Source organism: Stomoxys calcitrans, chromosome 2 (genome assembly GCF_963082655.1).
Source record: "Stomoxys calcitrans chromosome 2, idStoCalc2.1, whole genome shotgun sequence".
NCBI lineage: Eukaryota > Metazoa > Arthropoda > Insecta > Diptera > Muscidae > Stomoxys > Stomoxys calcitrans.
Window position 1 is genome coordinate 129,226,727 of NC_081553.1, and position 18,539 is coordinate 129,245,265.

Sequence of the window (18,539 nt, forward strand, 5' to 3'; positions counted from 1 at the left end):
TAGATATCAGTTATGCAAATATAAGGAAACGTACAAAAACTAAAGTATGTATGTATTTAATACTAAACAGTTTAAAAAATACAATAATGATTATTGATAAATTCATTGTTTTACAAGCGCAAATAAAAAAGAAATAAAAACTTTTCAAGTTGTGACATACGTAAATAAATATATGTAGGTAGTTTAACTACTATTTCCAAACTTAAGTGGACGAATTTCCATGAACTTTTGTAATGCTTCATCAGTAACTAATTTGCGTGCAGCTTGATGTTGCTCAACAATAGGCGTTACAGTCTGCAAACAAAAAATTATATTTACTAAGACATTTAACCAGTCATATTTCTACTCACCTCAATTGCTATTTTCTTTATTTCACCGGTCAAAAGTTCTCCCTTGCTGTATGCAATTCGAATTTCTTCTAATTTTGCGTCATCTTCCAAAAAGAATTTCAACAACTGATAAGCAACATCAATGTCCGGTATGCCACCCAATTTTCTGTGCTCTTCAACTGTAACACGCCCGCCAGAAAAGGCATATTTGTTTATTTTATTTTTTATTTGCTTGGGGGTATCGGTTAAGAACACGGCAGAATTCTGATCACTGGCAGACATTTTCGATTTTGCACCTTGTAAAGCTGGGAAGAATGTTGAATGTATCAGAGCACATTTTGGAAAACCCAATCGTGGTGCCACATCTCGACACATACGAAAATATGGGTCTTGATCAATAGCACAAGGAACAAGGCAGTGTATCTTGCGGTTGCCAAAAATAAATGGAAATGTACTTGAAAGCGCCGGAGCTGCTTGAACAGCGGGGAAACCAATTTTGCCTATTATATCTGAATCGCCAAATCCAAAAATACCCTTTACTTGATTGAATGTGACACATTTTTGCATGCGTATTACATTTTGATAAAAAGCTGGGCATTGTCTGAAAAAAAAAATTTGCGATACGTGTCAATTTGAACATTCGATTTTAGATTTTGTAAGTAATCAAAGTAAATTCTGGTCAGTGATGAATTCAAAAAAGAAATGTTGCAAATGTTTATCTATTTGTTGATCACAATGCCATTTTCGACATATCCATATGTTGAAAGACATTTCATTTCATTTTACAAAAGTAATACCACCAACTGTCATTATTTAAAAAAAAATCAAACCGTAAGATTGTTTTATTTAAAATGTTATGGCCATTGGTTATTTAAAGGCATCAATAACTGGTCTTGTCATACTAATATACTCTACTTAGGCTCTCAGTATTTAAGCTAGAGTCGGTGCCGGGCGGCCACTCACTAAGACTGCACCCATACAGTTGGCTGTCTGTGCATTCCACATTTCTCAACATGAGCAACACAATTCGGAGCTCGGATTTTCACCCCGTTTGGCATAGACTTAAAGGTGGCAGAGCCAATGTTCTTGAAATTTTCACAATTGGTGCAGAAACTAGGACACATCATTTGTTGATATTAAAGGGGACCACGCCCTTATCCTAGTTTTTAAAAACGCCAGGTCTCGGAGATGAGTTGTTGCTCTCTCATAGCAACCTAATAACAAGAATTTTGTATAAAAATTTGGGGTCAAATTTATTGCGTCCCATCCAAAAAATCGCGAAAGGATATATAGACAAATCATGACCTTATCAATCCAAGTTTTTGGGTGATCGCCAAACCCGCAGAACAACTCCCGGGCATATTTACCAGCTGTGGAAATATGGGGCTCATATAAAAGTTGTTTGAGACTAAAGCCGGGAATATCTCAAATAATCTCAAATAACCTTGAAGAAATACAAATGATAAAAAAGAGATTGTTGAAAGCTACTCTGAAATTGGTCATGTCATACTTTGTTGTAACTTACGCAAAATGGGCTTAGCAGCGCTCTCAATTCAATATACAGTTTTCTAGAAGTCGATGACTCACAACTCAAAAGCATATTATAAAAACCCTTTTTGCGATAAAACCTAAACGACTTACCCCATGAACGTCAAGTTATTGAATATAAACGTTTTGTCGACGTCAAATCCCATGGCGATAATATCCTTGGCATTTTCGTGAGCTAATTTGATTGCATCTTCAACTTTTAAGTCCTTCCATAATGTTTTCTCGTCATCGGACATCTGCACGACTAAAGGCACGTCAAACGCTTCCTGCAAGTATCTAAAAAACACAATCGGTAAGTTTTACGCTTGAAATAAACTTATTCACTTACTTTGTCATAATAAATGGAATTAAATGACCTAAATGCAAAGACTCCGAACTAGGTCCTCGACCTGTGTACAAGTAAAATGGTTTTCCTTGTTCTTTCAAGTTTAAAATTGTGTTTAGTTCGCGATGAGAGAAGAATATTCCACGTCGTATTAAAGGATGAGCCGGCTTCCCAGTTATCTTCTCAATACGTGCTATTAATTCATCATCGATTCTGGATGACCCGAAACGTTCTGTATAAAAAATAATAGTACCAACAATAATAATTGAAACATCTAACATAACATTTACTTATTAATTTCTCGTAGTCAACTCCAGTATCACTGCTACTTGTCACATTCCATGGATCAACTACATCATTCTGGTCATCATCGCCAGCAATAACTTCTTCTCCTGTTGCGACAGGCTCTTCGGTTTCTTTTGCATTATTCAGTGTTAATGCCTCGACACCTTCAGCCACAGTTTCACTCATATTAGTTAAGTATAAAAAAATTCAAGTACCAAAGCAAAGTTCTATCGGAAGTGTGAAACGTGTACCTGCAGCTCAATCGGTCAATTAGTCAATTCAATTGACAAACAGATGATATCCTAATGAAAATCAAACAAAGGTGCCAGATTTATAAAAGATTTAATAAACCCCAGAGACCGTATACGACCAAAGCAGATTTAAAAAGGTGGTCTCACGCAAACAGCTGTTAGCAGCCGGCCAGATGGCGATTTCACCATATGGTTTTTATGTTGTTGTACAAATGAGACAACCTTTTAAGTAATTCACCCTTGACGGTCTGCTTGTTCTGCTCAATCTCGTAAAAGTGGTTAGATGTAATAAGGTAAAGTCATAAGCCCAACAACGACGAAATCAATGGTACAGCATTGTGGAAATGGGAGTAAAAATTCCAACTCTTCCAACTGTCAAATTGACATTTAATTTTTATTTGCATTTTCACGTACAGCAGCAAAAAAATTAAGAGATTGTGATTAAAAACGTATAAAAAATGGGAAAAATAATTCAAATGTTGCAAAAACTTTAAAATCTAAACAACGAGAGTGTATTTGGATACAACTCTGAAATTGGAAAATTTTATCAGCTGGACATATGACGTTAGCTTTTTATATCTACCTAGAGTGACACAGTTTAAACCAAGATATATTTATTTACAGGTGGTGACAGTTGCCCAACAACAAAGTATTGAGTTCACTAGCTGTCAAAATCAATGATTTGTGCAACTTAAGTTTTGGGTATGCTCTGTCGCACCATTTTTCGTTGTTTATATGTTTTAAAGTTCTTAACTATAATACACACACAACCAAAACTCGTTGAAAGATAGTTCACTTTGCGAGAAAAATTGTACTCTCCTGTTAACGGTACACTACCTGTATTGAATATCGGATCAAATAAAACATCGTTTTAAGATCTATTTTTAATATCGCGTCTATGTTAAAAATCATTTGGGCTTTTGCAAAATCAAACCAAAAATAAAAAATTGTTCTCAGCTGTTCGCATGATCTCATCTTATGATGCTACCTCCTAATTGAAACAATGTCATTAAACAATTTCGTTTGAGGCGCATACCTTTGCCTTGAGGGGCAAGCTTTTTTTAACTGTGTAAAAACTGGCTGTTACGTTCTTTTACGTTGCGCTATCTTGCAATTCAATTCAAAACATTGAACATACACTGCCAAATATGACAGGCCGCAAAAGTGTAACACTGAACATACATTAACAGCCGTATTTTTGCGACAATTACAAATCCTTAACTTGAGCAAGGTTGAGCATTTCTTAAATGAAAAATTAAAAATTGGCATAATTTCCTTCAATAAATTTTGTAGCATCCAACAAAAGTGTAGTGACCAATGAGTTTGTATAAAGATATATTGGCAAGATTTCCACGCGGTGCAATTTCCTATGTTTTTGCTTATGGTTCTGGGGTCAAGCAGCAAGTCGGATATTCCGACGTGAACAAACAAAAGGATAACATTATCGATTTGGTGTTTTGCGTGCGTGATCCACTGGGTTGGCATGCGGAAAATATTAACCGACACGAAAGCCATTACTCTTCTATGCGACTTTTAGGGCCAAAATGTATAATGAAGTATCAGGAGAATTTCGGAGCTGGTGTTTACTTTAATACCCTAGTGCCACTTTCAGATTTGGGAGTTCAAATAAAGTACGGTGTTATATCAAAAGAACAAATGCTGCAAGATCTTCTAGAATGGAAACATTTATATATGGCAGGACGTTTGCATAAACCAGTGGAAGACATTGTGCCACCAGATGATGACAAGCAATTAAAAGAAGCGCTGGCTACAAACTTGCGAAATGCCTTCCAAGTAGCCTTGCTCCTTCTGCCGGAAAAGTTTACATCGTTCCATTTGTTTCACACCATCTCTAATTTGAGCTATAAAGGCGATTTTCGAATGATTTTCGGCGAAAATAAAAACAAGGTTGCGAATATTGTTCAGGCACAAGAAAACGAGTTCTTTGAACTCTATGCACCGATCATGAAAGATTTAGCAAAGTTTGTAGCGGTGGATTTTGGAGCGAAGGAGAAGGGATCCGAAAGAGTAGTTACTCAATTTGAACAGGACAAGTCATTAAAGGCTGTAGAATATCACCTGCGACAAGCCCCAGCGGAATTGCGAAGGCGACTAATACGTAATGCGGTGTTTAAGGGTAGTTATATTGATATAATTGGTCCCTTGGCTGCACTAAAAAATTTGCATGAGATTGTACAGATATCGGTAAACGATATAGTCTGGCGCAGCAGCATAACTCAGACATTGAAAAATATACCTAGTGCCGGTGTGATGAAAACATTAGTTTATGCCTCACGGAAAGCAATGAAGACATTTGCCAAATAAGAAGATAATCCATCCTGTCGACATTGTTGTTGTTGATGTTTTTAATGAGAATTATAAGGGATTGTTGCTATAGTATGTATTTATTAGTAGAGTAAAGACGAGCTTAATTTTCAGTTATCAAAGAAGTCAATGCATTTATTATTTATCTGCACTTGTCTAAAAGTAAATCTGACCAAGAGATCTGGATTTTTATTGAGACAAAGTTCCAACTAGCCATCGTTGCGCTAATAAAGGAATATTTTATAAATTATATGGAAATTAAAGTGAAGGTTCGATATGTTTCTTTTGTTAGAATGTCGTTGTGGAGTCTTAGTATGCTTAAATAGTTATGGCATAATGTAATAATTAATGAAAACACTTGTATAAAAGGGCCCCCTTATAAAAACCGCATTAATTATAAGAAGACTTAAGATTAAATTTCTAAGGAACATCCAAATTATGTAACCTGTGTTTTGGCAAATTCGGTGGTAATAAATTAATAAATTTTGGTTTTAATGGCAAAAATGTATATGGATTATGCGTTGCTCCATAAAAAAATTGTAAGGTTTAAAAAAAAAATAAAATTTCCCAAAGAGGGAAGTTCGGCACGCCGTTTAGACTCGGCTATAAAAATGTAGTTACTTATCGTTGAGTTTAAATATCATTATATTTAAGAAGTTTGGCCTGTTCCTCTTGATATGATCATGCGCAAATTTGCAATTATTAGTTGTAAAAAGGCAGAATGTATGGCGAAACAAAGGGTTCTGTACCATATTATTTTTAAGTCAACTCCTAAGAGGTACCATATGATAAGCAATACATTTTACCATCCCATCTTTCTGAATATAAATACGCAATAATATTTTGCTAAGTCTAATTCAACACTTTCTTTTCGAGGAAGGCTTACAATGTTAAACACTAAATATAGTATAAACTGACACACGAACCGTTGTCTCATTTCTTAATGTTAAAATTCTTAATATATGCTTGTCTTTTTTCATATATTTAACTTGGCAAATAAGACGCCAAAACAATAAGTGGGTCCAGTATTTAGCTATGCATTTGAGGCTAACAACCATATCTCAATTGAAAGAGACAAGTACAACGAAATACTAAAAATGCATGCATCTACTACTGTGCTACAGAAATCTATGCTATGACTACAACTTGAAAACAAAATTATCTTGTAGCCAACTAAATATATTTTAGAAAATGTATGCATATGTACATATTGTAGATTTACTTGAATTTAATAAAAACGAGACGTATTCCCAATGCTTGAGCTGAAGTGTTTCTTTCCTCTACTTTTAGTTGTTATCACAATACATATTTTTTGAGTTCACACATCACATCCTACACTAGAATGACTAGCGACACAGATTCAATCACGTCATCGTCATCCTCCTCCGAAAGCGAGAGAAAAAGGAAGCAACTTAAGAAGTTGAAGAAAATGAAAAAACATAAAAAAGAGAAAAAGAGTCACAAAGAGAAAAAACGCCTAAGGAAGGACAAGGTAACTCTCTTGAGAAAAGAAGATGTAAAACCCATTGCTCCTCCAAGAATTTTAGACCCAAATGCCGCCGGCCAGGAAGAAGAATCTTTTGGACCCGCCCTACCACCACACTTATTAGTTAAACATAGTGTTCAAGAAACAAGAGTTATAGGTCCAACTATGCCAAAAGATATTTCACTCAACCAAAACCAGCAAGAGACCGCAGCAAGTCTAAGTTGCAGTTCCGGCGTTGACAAACCCGATGACGAAGAGGATAATTTGCAAGGATCGTATGGCCCTATACCCACGGCGGACAAACAAGAAATGTCAACGACTCAAATTGAACTTGAAAAGAGGGCTTTAGAATTAAAATTGGCTGCGATAGACGGCGTAAACTGCTCAACTAATGTCGATTCAACAGTCCGCGAAGAATGGATGTTAGAATTGCCAGAGGTCGGTCTCAAAGGTGGACTGGCAGCACTTAATAATTTGAAAAGAGGATTCCACCAAGGCAAGGAGAGACCTGATTTTAGCGACAGGTACATAATTCGATATTTCAAAGTAAAAGCAAATGAAAATATTTACTCTTATTGCAGATCATCTTGGACAAAAACACCGCAAAATGAAGAAACTAAACAGGCGAGACCCAATACATCCAAAGAAAGTCTTAAGGCCATAGCCAAAGCCGAGTTCGATAAACAAAGAGATGCTGAACAGGAAGCATTAGCGAAGAAACATAAAAAGAAACAAAAACGTGAAGAATCTTTGGTGGATATGCATCAAAAAAAATTAAGAAAAGAGGAAAAAAGAAAGGTATGTACACGCAATGTATTAAATTTTCAATAAAATTTAAATTTTTTTATCAGGCTAAGGAATTAAAGGAAAGTGGAGCCAAGCCGGAAAGACGACCTTTCAGTCGAGACATTGATTTAAAGCTTAATAAAATCGATAGTAATCAAACCAAACAAATTGTAGACAAAGCAAAAATATTAGATAGCAAATTTTCAAGAGGTCATACAAAGTACCTTTGAGTAAAATATTACAAAATATATTTTATTTTTTGTATTTTTTTTTATAACTTAATATTATTATAAATAAAAAATATCCATAATATTACAGCTAAATTAAAACGAATGTTATCAGCGTTGAGGCGCAGGTTTAGGTTTGGGAATTTTCGCCAGCAACATTTGTATTTCATCTTTTTCTTTCCAATCCTTCCAAAGCTCAAATAAATTTACAATAGCTCGCACAATTTCTTGCACTTTATCGAGATCTACATTTAGTTCAGCAAACCACTGCTTCATGGAATCCTTCTGTAGGATAACACACGCAATTTGAAGGCAAGCAATGGCAATCTAAAATAGTTGTTGAATTATATTTCAGATAAAATGTATGTAAATGTAGATATATATGTTTTATATCTACACTTACCTGGTACGGAGGATAAAGTAAACAAACATCTGTACGCAGGGAATCATTTACAATTCGCCAACTTAGCGTCAGCAGCTGGTCTTCCTGACCCATATCCTGGACTAGTTGCAACAATGGGCGATATGGCTGGTAAACAATCAAACAGCAGTCTAGGTTCTCCAGTAAATAAAATTCACACTCCAATATATGATTTGTACGATACGGAAAATCTTGAGTGTATGCATAGCTAAATTTGCTCTTGATGACCGATTGGCAAATTGAAATTAGCCTAGAATTGGAAATGACTCCAAACTCCTCCACTTTTGAAGCCAACAAAATGCATGTAGGAGCTAATAACAGAGGATCTATATTCTTCAAAGAATTTCTCGCATAAAAACGTTTAAAATACACCGTAGCCGTGGCAATAACCTGTTGTCGTAGCTTTAACTGCTCTCCCAACACTTGGATGACATTGGCGAAAAATATGAAAACCTTCTGGTATTCCTCCTCGCTAAGAATTTGTAAATCATATTGACGTTCGCGTATTAAGTCTTGACGATCAAGTATCCATTGTTGGGAGTGTGAACTCTGCCAGAAATTTCCAGCCATTAAAAAAGTATGCAACTTAAGAGTATCAGAGTATCCAAGAAAAATTAGAAATCCTTTTTTCACAAATATAAAACAGGTGAAGAGAGCAGACAAAGCTTGGGATAGAAATCTAAACCGAGTATTCGAGGTACTCTAGTCGTGGTTAAAAAATCGAATCAACTCATGGTACAATTAAATATACCGTCATTAATACAAACGCCATAACTTTGAATGTTAGTGGTTTTAGAAAAATTGTTTTACCACTTATTTTCTTTAAATGTGCTTTATATTTGTATTGTTACCATTCTGACATATCGGATTAAATAAAACATCGTTGTAAGATTTTAGATGAAAATCATAGATATGTTAACAAGCATTTGACATAAAGAATTATTGAAAAATCAAATCGATGCAAAAGTACTCAGCTGTTCGCATAATATCACAGCAAATTCCACAAAAGCAACGCGGAAAAGCTAGAAAATTTTCAACGTTGACAGTTGAAAGCAAGCGTCATTCTGTGTTGCCGGACGTAAAGTAGTGTTTTAGGAGATTTAAGTGCTAAACCCTGTGTTTATTGCAAATTTCAACGTACAAAAATAAATTCATACACAAATGTATGGTTGTGTATGATATGCACATTCATGGATACGCATGTAAGCTTGTGTATGTCACTTAAATCCCCAACAAACGCTATGTATACTGGCAGGATTTGTTTTCGGATTTAGTTCATGGCCAAACAATGAAAGATGGTCCCTTTTATACAACAACCACAAATCATATGGTGCAATCCGCTATGTTGTTATCAAGCTGATTGACGATTTGCCAACACACACAAAGAAATTTGTGTGCGTGCGTGCATACGTTGCCTACATTAGCAGAGAATACGCGAGAAAGAAGATAACAAAAAAGAAAATGCAAACAAAAATCTGTCATCTTAAAACCGCCTTGGATTTACTTAAATCCAGATCATAAAAATCTCAATGTAAACGTTGTCATCAAGCTGATCGATGTTTTGCCAACACACATAAACAAATTTGTGTCCGTGTGTGTATAAGTGTGCGTACATGAGCAGATAATATAGGAGAAAAAAGATAACAGTAAAAAAATGCAACCAAAAATCTTACATCTTTTTTTTTTTTTTGTTATTTAAAGTTGCGTCAACCCAAAGGTAGGGTAGAGAAATCTTACATCTTAATACCGTCAAACCTGGCCGGCTATTAACAGCTGTTCGCAGGAGACCACCTTGCAAAATCCACCTTGGAATCAATTACTTTTGGCTCGTATTGGCCGTTTTGCACGGTGCATCATAATGGGTGATCGCAATAAATGTGTTGGTGAAAATAAATGTGTATGGGTTGGTATTGTATTCTGCTTTCGGAGCAGTCGCGGAAATCATTAATTGTTCCGCGAGCGGAATTTGACAGTTATGTTTTCTTTTTATTTTCATACCAAAGTCGTTTTTTATCAGCACTTATGGTTTTATTATTTTTTCGCAAATAAATCCAATAACAGAAAGAAAAAACAATATAACAAAAATGATGCCGACAATGAAGTCAAGCGTTGCAACCAGGATTCACTAATAGAAGGTTAGGTCACATGCAAAAACACAAAGTGGATAGGCCCCATAAACATCATTAAGGATGTCAAATCTGACGATTGAAAATGTCATCATATAGGAGAAAACGTAAACAAAGAATGAATGTAAAAAGAGAACAAGTTGACATCCTCAATGCCAAGTACTGCCAAATATTAAAAAAAAAGTATATCGGCTGATCGCTTGGCTTAACCTTATTCAGTGAATCCTGCGTTGCAACTAAACTTTCTTTTTTCCATTTTCCTCACTCTAAACAGAGTATTACTTTTTGGCCTATTTTCCTTTAGCGTTTTGCCGGTCTTTTTATATGGATTTTGACAGCGTTCCGCCTGAAGCAGAATACTCTGCTTATGTGTCAAATGACAATCAGTAATGACCAAAAACAATCCCATTGTACGTACCAGATTGACCCAATGGTATCATCCAATCCCATGGCAGCCGGTTGTACGTACCGGATTGACCCGATGGAATCCTCCATCGGCAAGGGCTGCCGTCTCGGTGTAAAACACACTGCTACAACAACAACAACAACAACAACAACAAAAACGTCAATCCCATGGCAGCCGGTTATACGTACCGGATTGACCCGATGAAATCTTTCATCGGCAAGGGCACGGCTACAACAACAACAAAAACGTATCAAAATCCTTGTACCGTTTTTAAACGAAATGTGTTATCATTTGCTGTGTTTTATTTCAGTACTACTTAGGGCAAATATCGATTTATTTGTATTTTTATCTATTTTCGCATTATATCGATGCAATTTAGAACAAGTTTGCTCCAATATTCTTTCCAGAACATCTGGCTTGCAATCGATAGGGCTAAAATAAAACAGCAATTATTTGACAGACATTGAAAAAAGCACTTCTATTCTGCTCATTAAATCAGGATTTATGACTCGAGTCAGTTGATCTTATAAAAGAGAAACTGATGATTGAGCTATTAAAACAGGTTTTAACGACAAGTGTAAAAAAGATAAAAAAGTAAAGAAACGCAAAGAAAAGAAGAAATCAATGTATTGTTATTGGAACATGTGATGTTTCTTGCAAATCTTGCATAATAAGACTTACAAACAAATGCTCATATTCACAAATTTTAATGCAGCTTTAAATTGGGTCTATTTCACAGTTCTATAAAAGAAGCTGTCAACTAAACCTACTTTAAAACTGCATTAAGTTTTGTGAATATGTACAGAAGAGTTGGGCATTGACCAATGTGGATTAATGAAGGTGGTCTCACGCGAAAAGCTGAAAACAGCCGACCAATTTGACGGTAGGTATTAAGATGTCAGTTCTGTGTTTACATTCACAGCAAACTACCCCATTATTTTGCACGTTCTCACGTGTTATTTATTTGTATTTCTTTTTCTCTCGTTTAACTTGCTTGTGTTGGGAACAATGTCAATTTTGAAATGACATTTTGCTACAAATGATGTGCTGTTGTTGCCATGGACTTTCGTGTTCAATTTTATGAGAAGACGACGACTGTCATTATTCGCTTTGTTGATGTCACGTAATTTAAATTGTCTCTATGCAAAAGCCACGTCGAAACAATTAAAGGTGGTGGATGCAATCCGCTATCTTGTCATCAAGCTGATCGGCGATTTGCCAACACACTCAAACAAATTTGTGTGCATGTGGGTACATAAGCAGAGAATATGCGAGAAAAAAAATAACAAAAAAGAGAATGCAAACAAAAATCTTATATCTTAATACCGCGAAACCTGGGCGGCTGTTTACAGCAGTTCGCGTGAGACCACCTCTTTTAATCCGCCTTGGCCAAAAACAAAAAAATTTAAAGCGAGATAAACTGGACATTAAAGCTGCCAATGTTGTGTTTTGATTTGACATGCACCAGCTCATTAATTGTCCGAAAAGGTATTACATATGAAGAGCACTGAACATACCTTTGAATGTCATTTGCTGCAGCTAACTTCGTACGATAGAAATTTTCGTCCAGTGGGCTCCTTTTACGAGAGAATTTTGTAATAATTTTAGTGTACAAGTAAATTAAAATAAGAAAATCGGTCACTATGGCTATGCGTGTGCTTGGCGTTTCGCAAAACTTGCGACAATTATCCAAAGGGGTTAATTTGTTGAAGGTAAAAATGGTTAAAAAAAGCATAACCAATGGTTATATCCATGAAAACGATTACAAAAGGGGAACTAAGAACTTTTGACATTACGTAATGAAAAAAATTGTAAATCATGAAAATAAATTTTGAAAAGTCGTTTTGGATTTGTTTTTTAACCAATCCGCTATTGAAGCTAACAATTTTTAATTCCTTGCATAAGTAAAAACTAAATTTGTTAATGCTAACTCCGTGATATCTTTTGAGGTTAGGTAGTTTTATTAATCCAAATAATGTTTTCTTGCAGCGCTACAAAGCTTCCGATGCCGCTAGCTTGAAGAAAACTCTCGTCAACATCCCAGCCACTCAAGTAACAACTTTGGATAATAGCTTGCGTGTTGCCAGTGAAGATTCGGGTGCTGCCACTGCCACTGTTGGTCTATGGATCGATGCTGGTTCTCGCTCCGAGACGCCCCAAAACAACGGTGTTGCTCACTTTTTGGAACACATGGCATTCAAGGTGTTTTATTTGCCATAACAATTGTTTTCTTTACTCAATTCATTCTTATTGATTTCTAGGGTACAGCTAAGCGTTCCCAGACTGATCTGGAGTTGGAAGTTGAAAACATGGGCGCTCATTTGAACGCCTACACTTCTCGGGAACAAACTGTTTTCTACGCTAAATGTTTGTCCAAAGACGTACCAAAGGCTGTAGAGATCTTATCCGACATCATTCAGAACTCCAAATTAGGTGAATCTGAAATTGAGCGGGAACGTTCCGTGATTTTGCGTGAAATGCAAGAAGTTGAAAGCAACTTGCAAGAAGTTGTCTTTGATCACTTGCACGCTACTGCCTATCAAGGTACCCCATTGGGTCAAACCATCTTGGGCCCCACCAAGAACATTAAGTATGTGATATGGGAGTTCTTTTTTGAAAAAGATAAAATAGTTAAATATGAACCCTATTTCAAGGTCCATTGGTAAATCTGATTTGCAAGACTATATTAGCACTCACTACAAGGCCTCTCGTATTATTTTGGCTGGTGCCGGTGGTGTAAAGCACAATGAATTGGTTAAATTGGCTGATCAACATTTGGGCAAATTGGCCAACACTTATGATGGCAAGCCCCCAGAGGTAACACCCTGCCGATTCACTGGCTCTGAAGTGCGTGTACGTGACGATTCCTTGCCTTTGGCTCATATTGCTGTGGCTGTTGAAGGCTGTGGATGGACGGATCAGGATAACATTCCCTTGATGGTTGCCAACACCCTTATTGGAGCCTGGGACCGTTCTCAAGGTGGCGGTGCCAACAATGCTTCTAACTTGGCTCGTGCCAGCGCTGAAGACAGTAAGTGTGAACAATTTATTAAAGAACCCCATGATGGACAAAGTTAACTTTTTTTTTTTTTGCAGATTTGTGCCACAGCTTCCAATCCTTCAACACTTGCTACAAAGATACTGGTTTGTGGGGCATTTATTACGTTTGCGACCCACTGGAATGCGAAAACATGCTCTTCAATGTTCAAGCTGAGTGGATGCGTTTGTGCACAATGGTCACCGAAGCTGAAGTCGAACGTGCAAAGAACTTGTTGAAGACTAACATGTTGCTGCAATTGGACGGTACTACTCCAATCTGTGAAGACATCGGTCGCCAAATGCTCTGCTATAACCGCCGTATTCCTTTGCACGAGTTGGAGCAACGTATTGATTCTGTTGATGTGCAAAATATTCGTGATGTGGCCATGAAATACATCTTCGATAGATGCCCTGCTGTTGCTGCCGTTGGTCCTGTTGAAAATCTCCCCGACTACAACAGAATCCGCTCTTCTATGTACTGGTTGAGAGTTTAAAGTCAATAATAATTGATAAGGAGTTCACAGTCATAATTTCGAAACGAAGTTACGAAAAAAATTATAGAAAATTAATTTAATGATAACACTATCCAAAACAAGAAAACCATCATAATACCTAAACAAAATAAAACAATTATCTTGTTAAATACAACATAAAAAGGAATGTGTAAGAAGGACGATAAATGATAAAAAGCGACAGCCATTCCCTTTTCATGTCTCTAAGAAGTGAAGCAAAATCAAAAATTTGATTATGACCTCGAGTTATCCAGTTGATTGGTGCAAAGGATAAGGAATCGCCTCCAGTTGTGTTTTGTCAAATGTATCATTTACTTGGATAGGTAATAGTAATAGCGGCAGCCTGCAATCAGACCTACGAAGACTTTGTTGGTCCATTGTGATAGCATGGTAGAGATTAGTTTATTTCTTGACTCGCCTGGTAATATCGGACTGTTTTATCTTGCATTTGTTATCACATATTACATCATGATTTGACTTGCATTATGGCATTTCAATTCACTGTTGACCGACCCGAAAAGGAAGCCCATTTCTTCTTTTAAGGCAACAGAAGCCTACCTCTAACAACCCATGGGGCGTTTTATCAAATAATTTTTTTTTCGAAAACCTTAATGCATACATATAAATAAGTTAGAGAAACGGTCAAGGTTTACGACGAAGGTAGGCTAGGTTAGGTGCATGTGGTAGTCTGCCATCAGACTCACTTATACGTTTAAATCCATTGTGATACCACAGGAACTGGAGGTCCTACCGTTGAACCATCCGGATCGCTTTACAAATCCAATAAATTCTGCAAATATTCACATCCGCTTAAAGTGGAACTCCTTACAGCTTCTTCGGTAGAACTCTTCAAGTCTAGATTGGGCCGCATAATTCTGGAGTGTTCACAAACCGCACTTTGTGAACATATGTCCTTTGGGCCTGATTCTGTAGACTTATCTTACATGTCGCTTGAGCCATTACCACATATTCCAGTTCTCTTGGAAAGAGTAAGGTAGTTCCTATTCTCGCAAGTTTTATTGCTTTACAATTCCCTGGGATATCTCTGTGGCCCGGTACCCAGAACAGGTGAATAAGTCATTCAATCATTTCGGTTTTTTTTTCAATTCAGAAATATGTTCACCAGAGATAATGCGAAGTTAGTCTGACGAAAAAAGTGGTTTGGACTAGATACGGAAATTTAATCCATCCTTAGCCATTGGTTAGTAGCACCGACGAAGCTATCCAAGAAAAAATAACTGACGACAATATTTAGTATATATTGCCGATCCAAATCGACTCCTGTAGGTGAGCAAGCTTGTTCCGGTCCAAAGACCGATCGCCGCGGGAACAGGGTCAGGGCCATTGGTTATTTAAAGGCGCCAACAACTCGCCTTGTCATATCGAGCATCATAGGCACTCAGTATTTGTGCAAGCCTTTCATTGAGACTCTCCGCTTGATACCGCTAATTGTCCGCGACTGCCATTATATGGATTATTCCACTATCCGCAACCTGTGGACGCGCCCAATAGCTCGCAGCTAAGCTTCTCGTGTCAGCAATGAACACCACACAGATTGGACCTCAGTGTTCCAGCCTGTGGGGTGCTCACAATTATCCCGTGTCGGGATGAATCCCGTGCAGTAACACGGATGAATAGTCGTTGGTTTCGCCTCACGCTCTTGTAAACAATTTTAAAAATAAACATCACGTGAAAAATATGGCCAAATGAATGTCTGTTGGGGAAAAGAATCAATGAATTTAATTTCATAAATCATGTGATGAAAACTTATGATGCGTTTGCACTTTATTCGAGCGATAACCTAAAGTTGTTTTTAAGGACGAAGTGAAAGTGGAGAAGCTTTAACCTCAGTCGCGGAAAATCGGCGGTATCGAGTGGAGAGTCTCAATGTGAGCTTACATACTGAGTGGCTAAGATACTCCATATGACAAGGCGAGTAATTGTCACCTGTAAATAACTAATGATCATAATGACGATAAAGTCTGTAGATGACATTACGACTTCGATCATCTGCATTTAGCCGTTCGGAAGGCTACAAATTGTGTGTTGTACACTGAGGCGGCAGCCCTTGCCGATTAAGGACTCCATCGGGTGAATTCAGTACGTGCAACCGGCTGTCATGGAATTTTAATATACATACATTTATTTTTTGTCGTGTAAAAAGGAACACTGTGTTTATAGAAATAATAAAAAATTTCGATTTCATTGGCACTTTTTTTAATGTGGTGCTTGCAAACGTTTTGAGCAGCACTGTACATGTGTATAGCGAAAACAGAATAAACCGATGGCTGGAAGAAATTGAAATGACAATTATATTTAGATGTATGATCCTTATAAATTCCAAAAATGCATAGTCCTAATCTCTTATTTTTGCAAATTTTATGGTTATTAAATTATACGAAAAGCATAAAAGTTTAGGTTGAAAAGTGGATGCGGATACAAATCCGCCCCATGCCACTATGGACATATACATAAAAAGTTACATATCAAAGTTATACTATTAAACGAATACAATACATAGGACGATGTTGTTCGTGGAATTGTAATTAAGTACTTGGCGTTAAATTATTCTGTTAATCGTGTGTATATCGAATGGGTATTCCACTTAATCCCTTTTCTAATTTTGCTGGTTCCGTTTGTCCCAGGGCGGGATTAAGTCCTCGCCAAGTTCGGTCTTCGAATGTTAACCCAGTGTTTGTTGTCATCATTTCCATTCTCGCTTGAGTTGCCACTGATTGTTGTTGTTCGGATAAAGCCGATAAATTAGCCGTTTCCACACAATTGCCATTTGTGCCATTGGAGCGCAGACGCCCGGTGAGCAAACTAACATCTTCTGGGTTTACATCGTTGGCGTTGAATTCAAGAAAACATCGACCTGCTGGTAGCAAATCCATGAAATCAGTAACATAGGATTCTGGATAACGCATATGCCAAGCGGGATTCAACGCCATTTCGGCTTCAAAAACAGACACAATTGGTTTATAAAACTCTTTTGACTCGAACATATTATTGAATGGACAGCCAATCAGGACAAAGCAGTCAATTTCTAGGAAATTAGCAAGTTTGGCTGGATTTATGCGACCAACTGAGATAATTTGCGTTTTGATGCCTCTAGCCTTGGCCATAGTCTGTAAACGTTTGACGACATCTAAGTAGCCATTGGAGGTTAGGGTAGCCACTACCAGGCCCAACATCTGGGCGTCCTTGCACTTCTCTATATAGAAATATCTGCGCCTTATGTAATTAGCTGTGAGAGGATTCTTTTCGCTGCCAACAGCTTTGTATGTATCATAAATAAACCATTTAGCTGCCTTGGTTGTAAGTGACAGATTGAAGAATCGTTGGTTGTCACCACCCACAAATAGGCACAATCTTGAGGGGTCCATTTCATTTGCCAATTCGCCTTCGGCCGTAATGGAAATTTTGCCCTCTGTAATGGCTGCATGTTTGTCACCGCAATATGATATAATGTCAACTTGTTTAGCTTTAAGTTGTTGGAAAATGCCCACTAACTGTTGTTCTAAAGAGTCACTAAGCAATTGATGATAGCCAATATCCAAGTATACAGTGACATTTTTCTCTTCGGTGTGCTCGACAAGGGATTTTACATATTCATTGAATTTGGACAAGTCTGTGTGCAGTTGAGGAAAGCAGTATAAAACGGGCAAACGGCATACCTTGCTGCGACATGCATTTCCAAAATGAACTAGACTATCGGCATCCACATGAGCAGCAGCTATCTGAATAGTAAATGAAAATAATGCAGAGTCCACTCGAGAAAAATATTTAAAAGGGAGACCTACTTCATCTACGCAACAACTGCCATAAGAGGTGTCCGCCAAAATAAAAGTTTTAACATCATCTGGTTCCCCCAATTGATCCTTTATGCTTGAGGCAATCGCTTCACTACATTTCAAATAGCTATCGGGAAACTGTAAACACACCTTCAATAGAATCGCAGGGAAATCATTAGACTACATCGTGGAAATACCTATTGCGTATTTACCCTCTTGTATTTATTAGCTCTTATCCATTCCATGCATTTCTTGCTTTGGTCTTCTCCCCATATTAGATCGATTGTAACTTCCGGTGCTTCGTTATCTGCGAGATCTGCTTCTCTTTCCAAGACAGCCGCATCAGGGCTAGAAAATGCCGATGTCATTTTTGTAAATTACTCGTATAAAGTAGAAAAATTAAACGAAACAGTATTAAAAACAAACAGCTGAGTTTTGTTTTTTCTAAAAGGTGACTTATCGATTATTCGACTTTTTAATTGTAAAATCGATACTAGTCGAAAATGCGATGCCAAAACACAGACGATAAATTATATAGCCCGTCTGCGTACTTTTCTGTTCGTCGCGTTTCAAAAATGCAACAAAAGCACCACGAAAAAGTTAAAAAATTTTAAACTTTGAAGCTTCAAAGCGATTGTCATTCGAAGTATGGCCACAAACAAAGGTTGCTGTTAAAGAA

General features: G+C 37.1%; 6 protein-coding genes across 6 annotated transcripts; 3 read left to right on the forward strand and 3 right to left on the reverse strand.

Moving 5' to 3' along the window:
• Positions 1-31: 31 nt before the first annotated feature.
• Positions 32-2,776, reverse strand: LOC106087187 (tryptophan--tRNA ligase, cytoplasmic). The gene is made up of 5 exons (XM_013252147.2): positions 2,493-2,776; positions 2,206-2,434; positions 1,971-2,153; positions 351-930; positions 32-294 (listed from the first exon to the last, which is right to left on the reverse strand). Exons 1-5 carry the CDS (start codon positions 2,671-2,673, stop codon positions 184-186), a joined length of 1,284 nt encoding a protein of 427 aa, XP_013107601.1. The 5' UTR covers positions 2,674-2,776; the 3' UTR covers positions 32-183.
• Positions 2,080-7,631, forward strand: LOC106087188 (GPALPP motifs-containing protein 1). The gene is made up of 4 exons (XM_013252150.2): positions 2,080-2,169; positions 6,354-7,073; positions 7,131-7,347; positions 7,401-7,631. Exons 2-4 carry the CDS (start codon positions 6,406-6,408, stop codon positions 7,563-7,565), a joined length of 1,050 nt encoding a protein of 349 aa, XP_013107604.2. The 5' UTR covers positions 2,080-2,169; positions 6,354-6,405; the 3' UTR covers positions 7,566-7,631.
• On the forward strand, positions 4,014-6,324 carry LOC106087189 (phosphatidate cytidylyltransferase, mitochondrial). Its single transcript, XM_013252151.2, has one exon. It carries the CDS (start codon positions 4,056-4,058, stop codon positions 5,061-5,063), a length of 1,008 nt encoding a protein of 335 aa, XP_013107605.2. The 5' UTR covers positions 4,014-4,055; the 3' UTR covers positions 5,064-6,324.
• On the reverse strand, positions 7,561-8,688 carry LOC106087190 (cyclin-C). The gene is made up of 2 exons (XM_013252152.2): positions 7,966-8,688; positions 7,561-7,889 (listed from the first exon to the last, which is right to left on the reverse strand). The coding sequence occupies exons 1-2, from the start codon at positions 8,551-8,553 to the stop codon at positions 7,674-7,676; spliced, it is 804 nt and encodes a 267-aa protein (XP_013107606.1). The 5' UTR covers positions 8,554-8,688; the 3' UTR covers positions 7,561-7,673.
• Positions 8,689-12,050: 3,362 nt separating this feature from the next.
• Positions 12,051-14,210, forward strand: LOC106087192 (mitochondrial-processing peptidase subunit beta). The gene is made up of 5 exons (XM_013252154.2): positions 12,051-12,227; positions 12,505-12,717; positions 12,777-13,105; positions 13,170-13,546; positions 13,612-14,210. Exons 1-5 carry the CDS (start codon positions 12,159-12,161, stop codon positions 14,046-14,048), a joined length of 1,425 nt encoding a protein of 474 aa, XP_013107608.1. The 5' UTR covers positions 12,051-12,158; the 3' UTR covers positions 14,049-14,210.
• Positions 14,211-16,423: 2,213 nt separating this feature from the next.
• On the reverse strand, positions 16,424-18,305 carry LOC106087195 (2-(3-amino-3-carboxypropyl)histidine synthase subunit 2). The gene is made up of 3 exons (XM_013252159.2): positions 18,073-18,305; positions 17,870-18,010; positions 16,424-17,806 (listed from the first exon to the last, which is right to left on the reverse strand). Exons 1-3 carry the CDS (start codon positions 18,226-18,228, stop codon positions 16,640-16,642), a joined length of 1,464 nt encoding a protein of 487 aa, XP_013107613.1. The 5' UTR covers positions 18,229-18,305; the 3' UTR covers positions 16,424-16,639.
• Positions 18,306-18,539: the final 234 nt, after the last annotated feature.

Excerpts from the sequence above, each read along its gene's own strand:
- LOC106087190 (XM_013252152.2), bottom strand. The coding sequence starts at position 8,553 with ATGGCTGGAAATTTCTGGCAGAGTTCACACTCCCAACAATGGATACTT. Across the intron at positions 7,890-7,965 it reads TACTTTATCCTCCGTACCAG|ATTGCCATTGCTTGCCTTCA; the intron begins GTAAGTGTAGAT and ends CAACTATTTTAG.
- LOC106087189 (XM_013252151.2), top strand. The coding sequence starts at position 4,056 with ATGAGTTTGTATAAAGATATATTGGCAAGATTTCCACGCGGTGCAATT.
- LOC106087188 (XM_013252150.2), top strand. The coding sequence starts at position 6,406 with ATGACTAGCGACACAGATTCAATCACGTCATCGTCATCCTCCTCCGAA. Across the intron at positions 7,074-7,130 it reads AGACCTGATTTTAGCGACAG|ATCATCTTGGACAAAAACAC; the intron begins GTACATAATTCG and ends CTCTTATTGCAG. Across the intron at positions 7,348-7,400 it reads GAAAAGAGGAAAAAAGAAAG|GCTAAGGAATTAAAGGAAAG; the intron begins GTATGTACACGC and ends TTTTTTTATCAG.
- LOC106087192 (XM_013252154.2), top strand. The coding sequence starts at position 12,159 with ATGGCTATGCGTGTGCTTGGCGTTTCGCAAAACTTGCGACAATTATCC. Across the intron at positions 12,228-12,504 it reads AAGGGGTTAATTTGTTGAAG|CGCTACAAAGCTTCCGATGC; the intron begins GTAAAAATGGTT and ends GTTTTCTTGCAG. Across the intron at positions 13,106-13,169 it reads GGCCCCACCAAGAACATTAA|GTCCATTGGTAAATCTGATT; the intron begins GTATGTGATATG and ends CCCTATTTCAAG.
- LOC106087187 (XM_013252147.2), bottom strand. The coding sequence starts at position 2,673 with ATGAGTGAAACTGTGGCTGAAGGTGTCGAGGCATTAACACTGAATAAT. Across the intron at positions 2,435-2,492 it reads TGACTACGAGAAATTAATAA|AACGTTTCGGGTCATCCAGA; the intron begins GTAAATGTTATG and ends TTTTTTATACAG. Across the intron at positions 295-350 it reads TAAAGAAAATAGCAATTGAG|ACTGTAACGCCTATTGTTGA; the intron begins GTGAGTAGAAAT and ends TTTTGTTTGCAG.
- LOC106087195 (XM_013252159.2), bottom strand. The coding sequence starts at position 18,228 with ATGACATCGGCATTTTCTAGCCCTGATGCGGCTGTCTTGGAAAGAGAA. Across the intron at positions 18,011-18,072 it reads GAGCTAATAAATACAAGAGG|GTGTGTTTACAGTTTCCCGA; the intron begins GTAAATACGCAA and ends ATTCTATTGAAG. Across the intron at positions 17,807-17,869 it reads GCAGTTGTTGCGTAGATGAA|ATAGCTGCTGCTCATGTGGA; the intron begins GTAGGTCTCCCT and ends TTTACTATTCAG.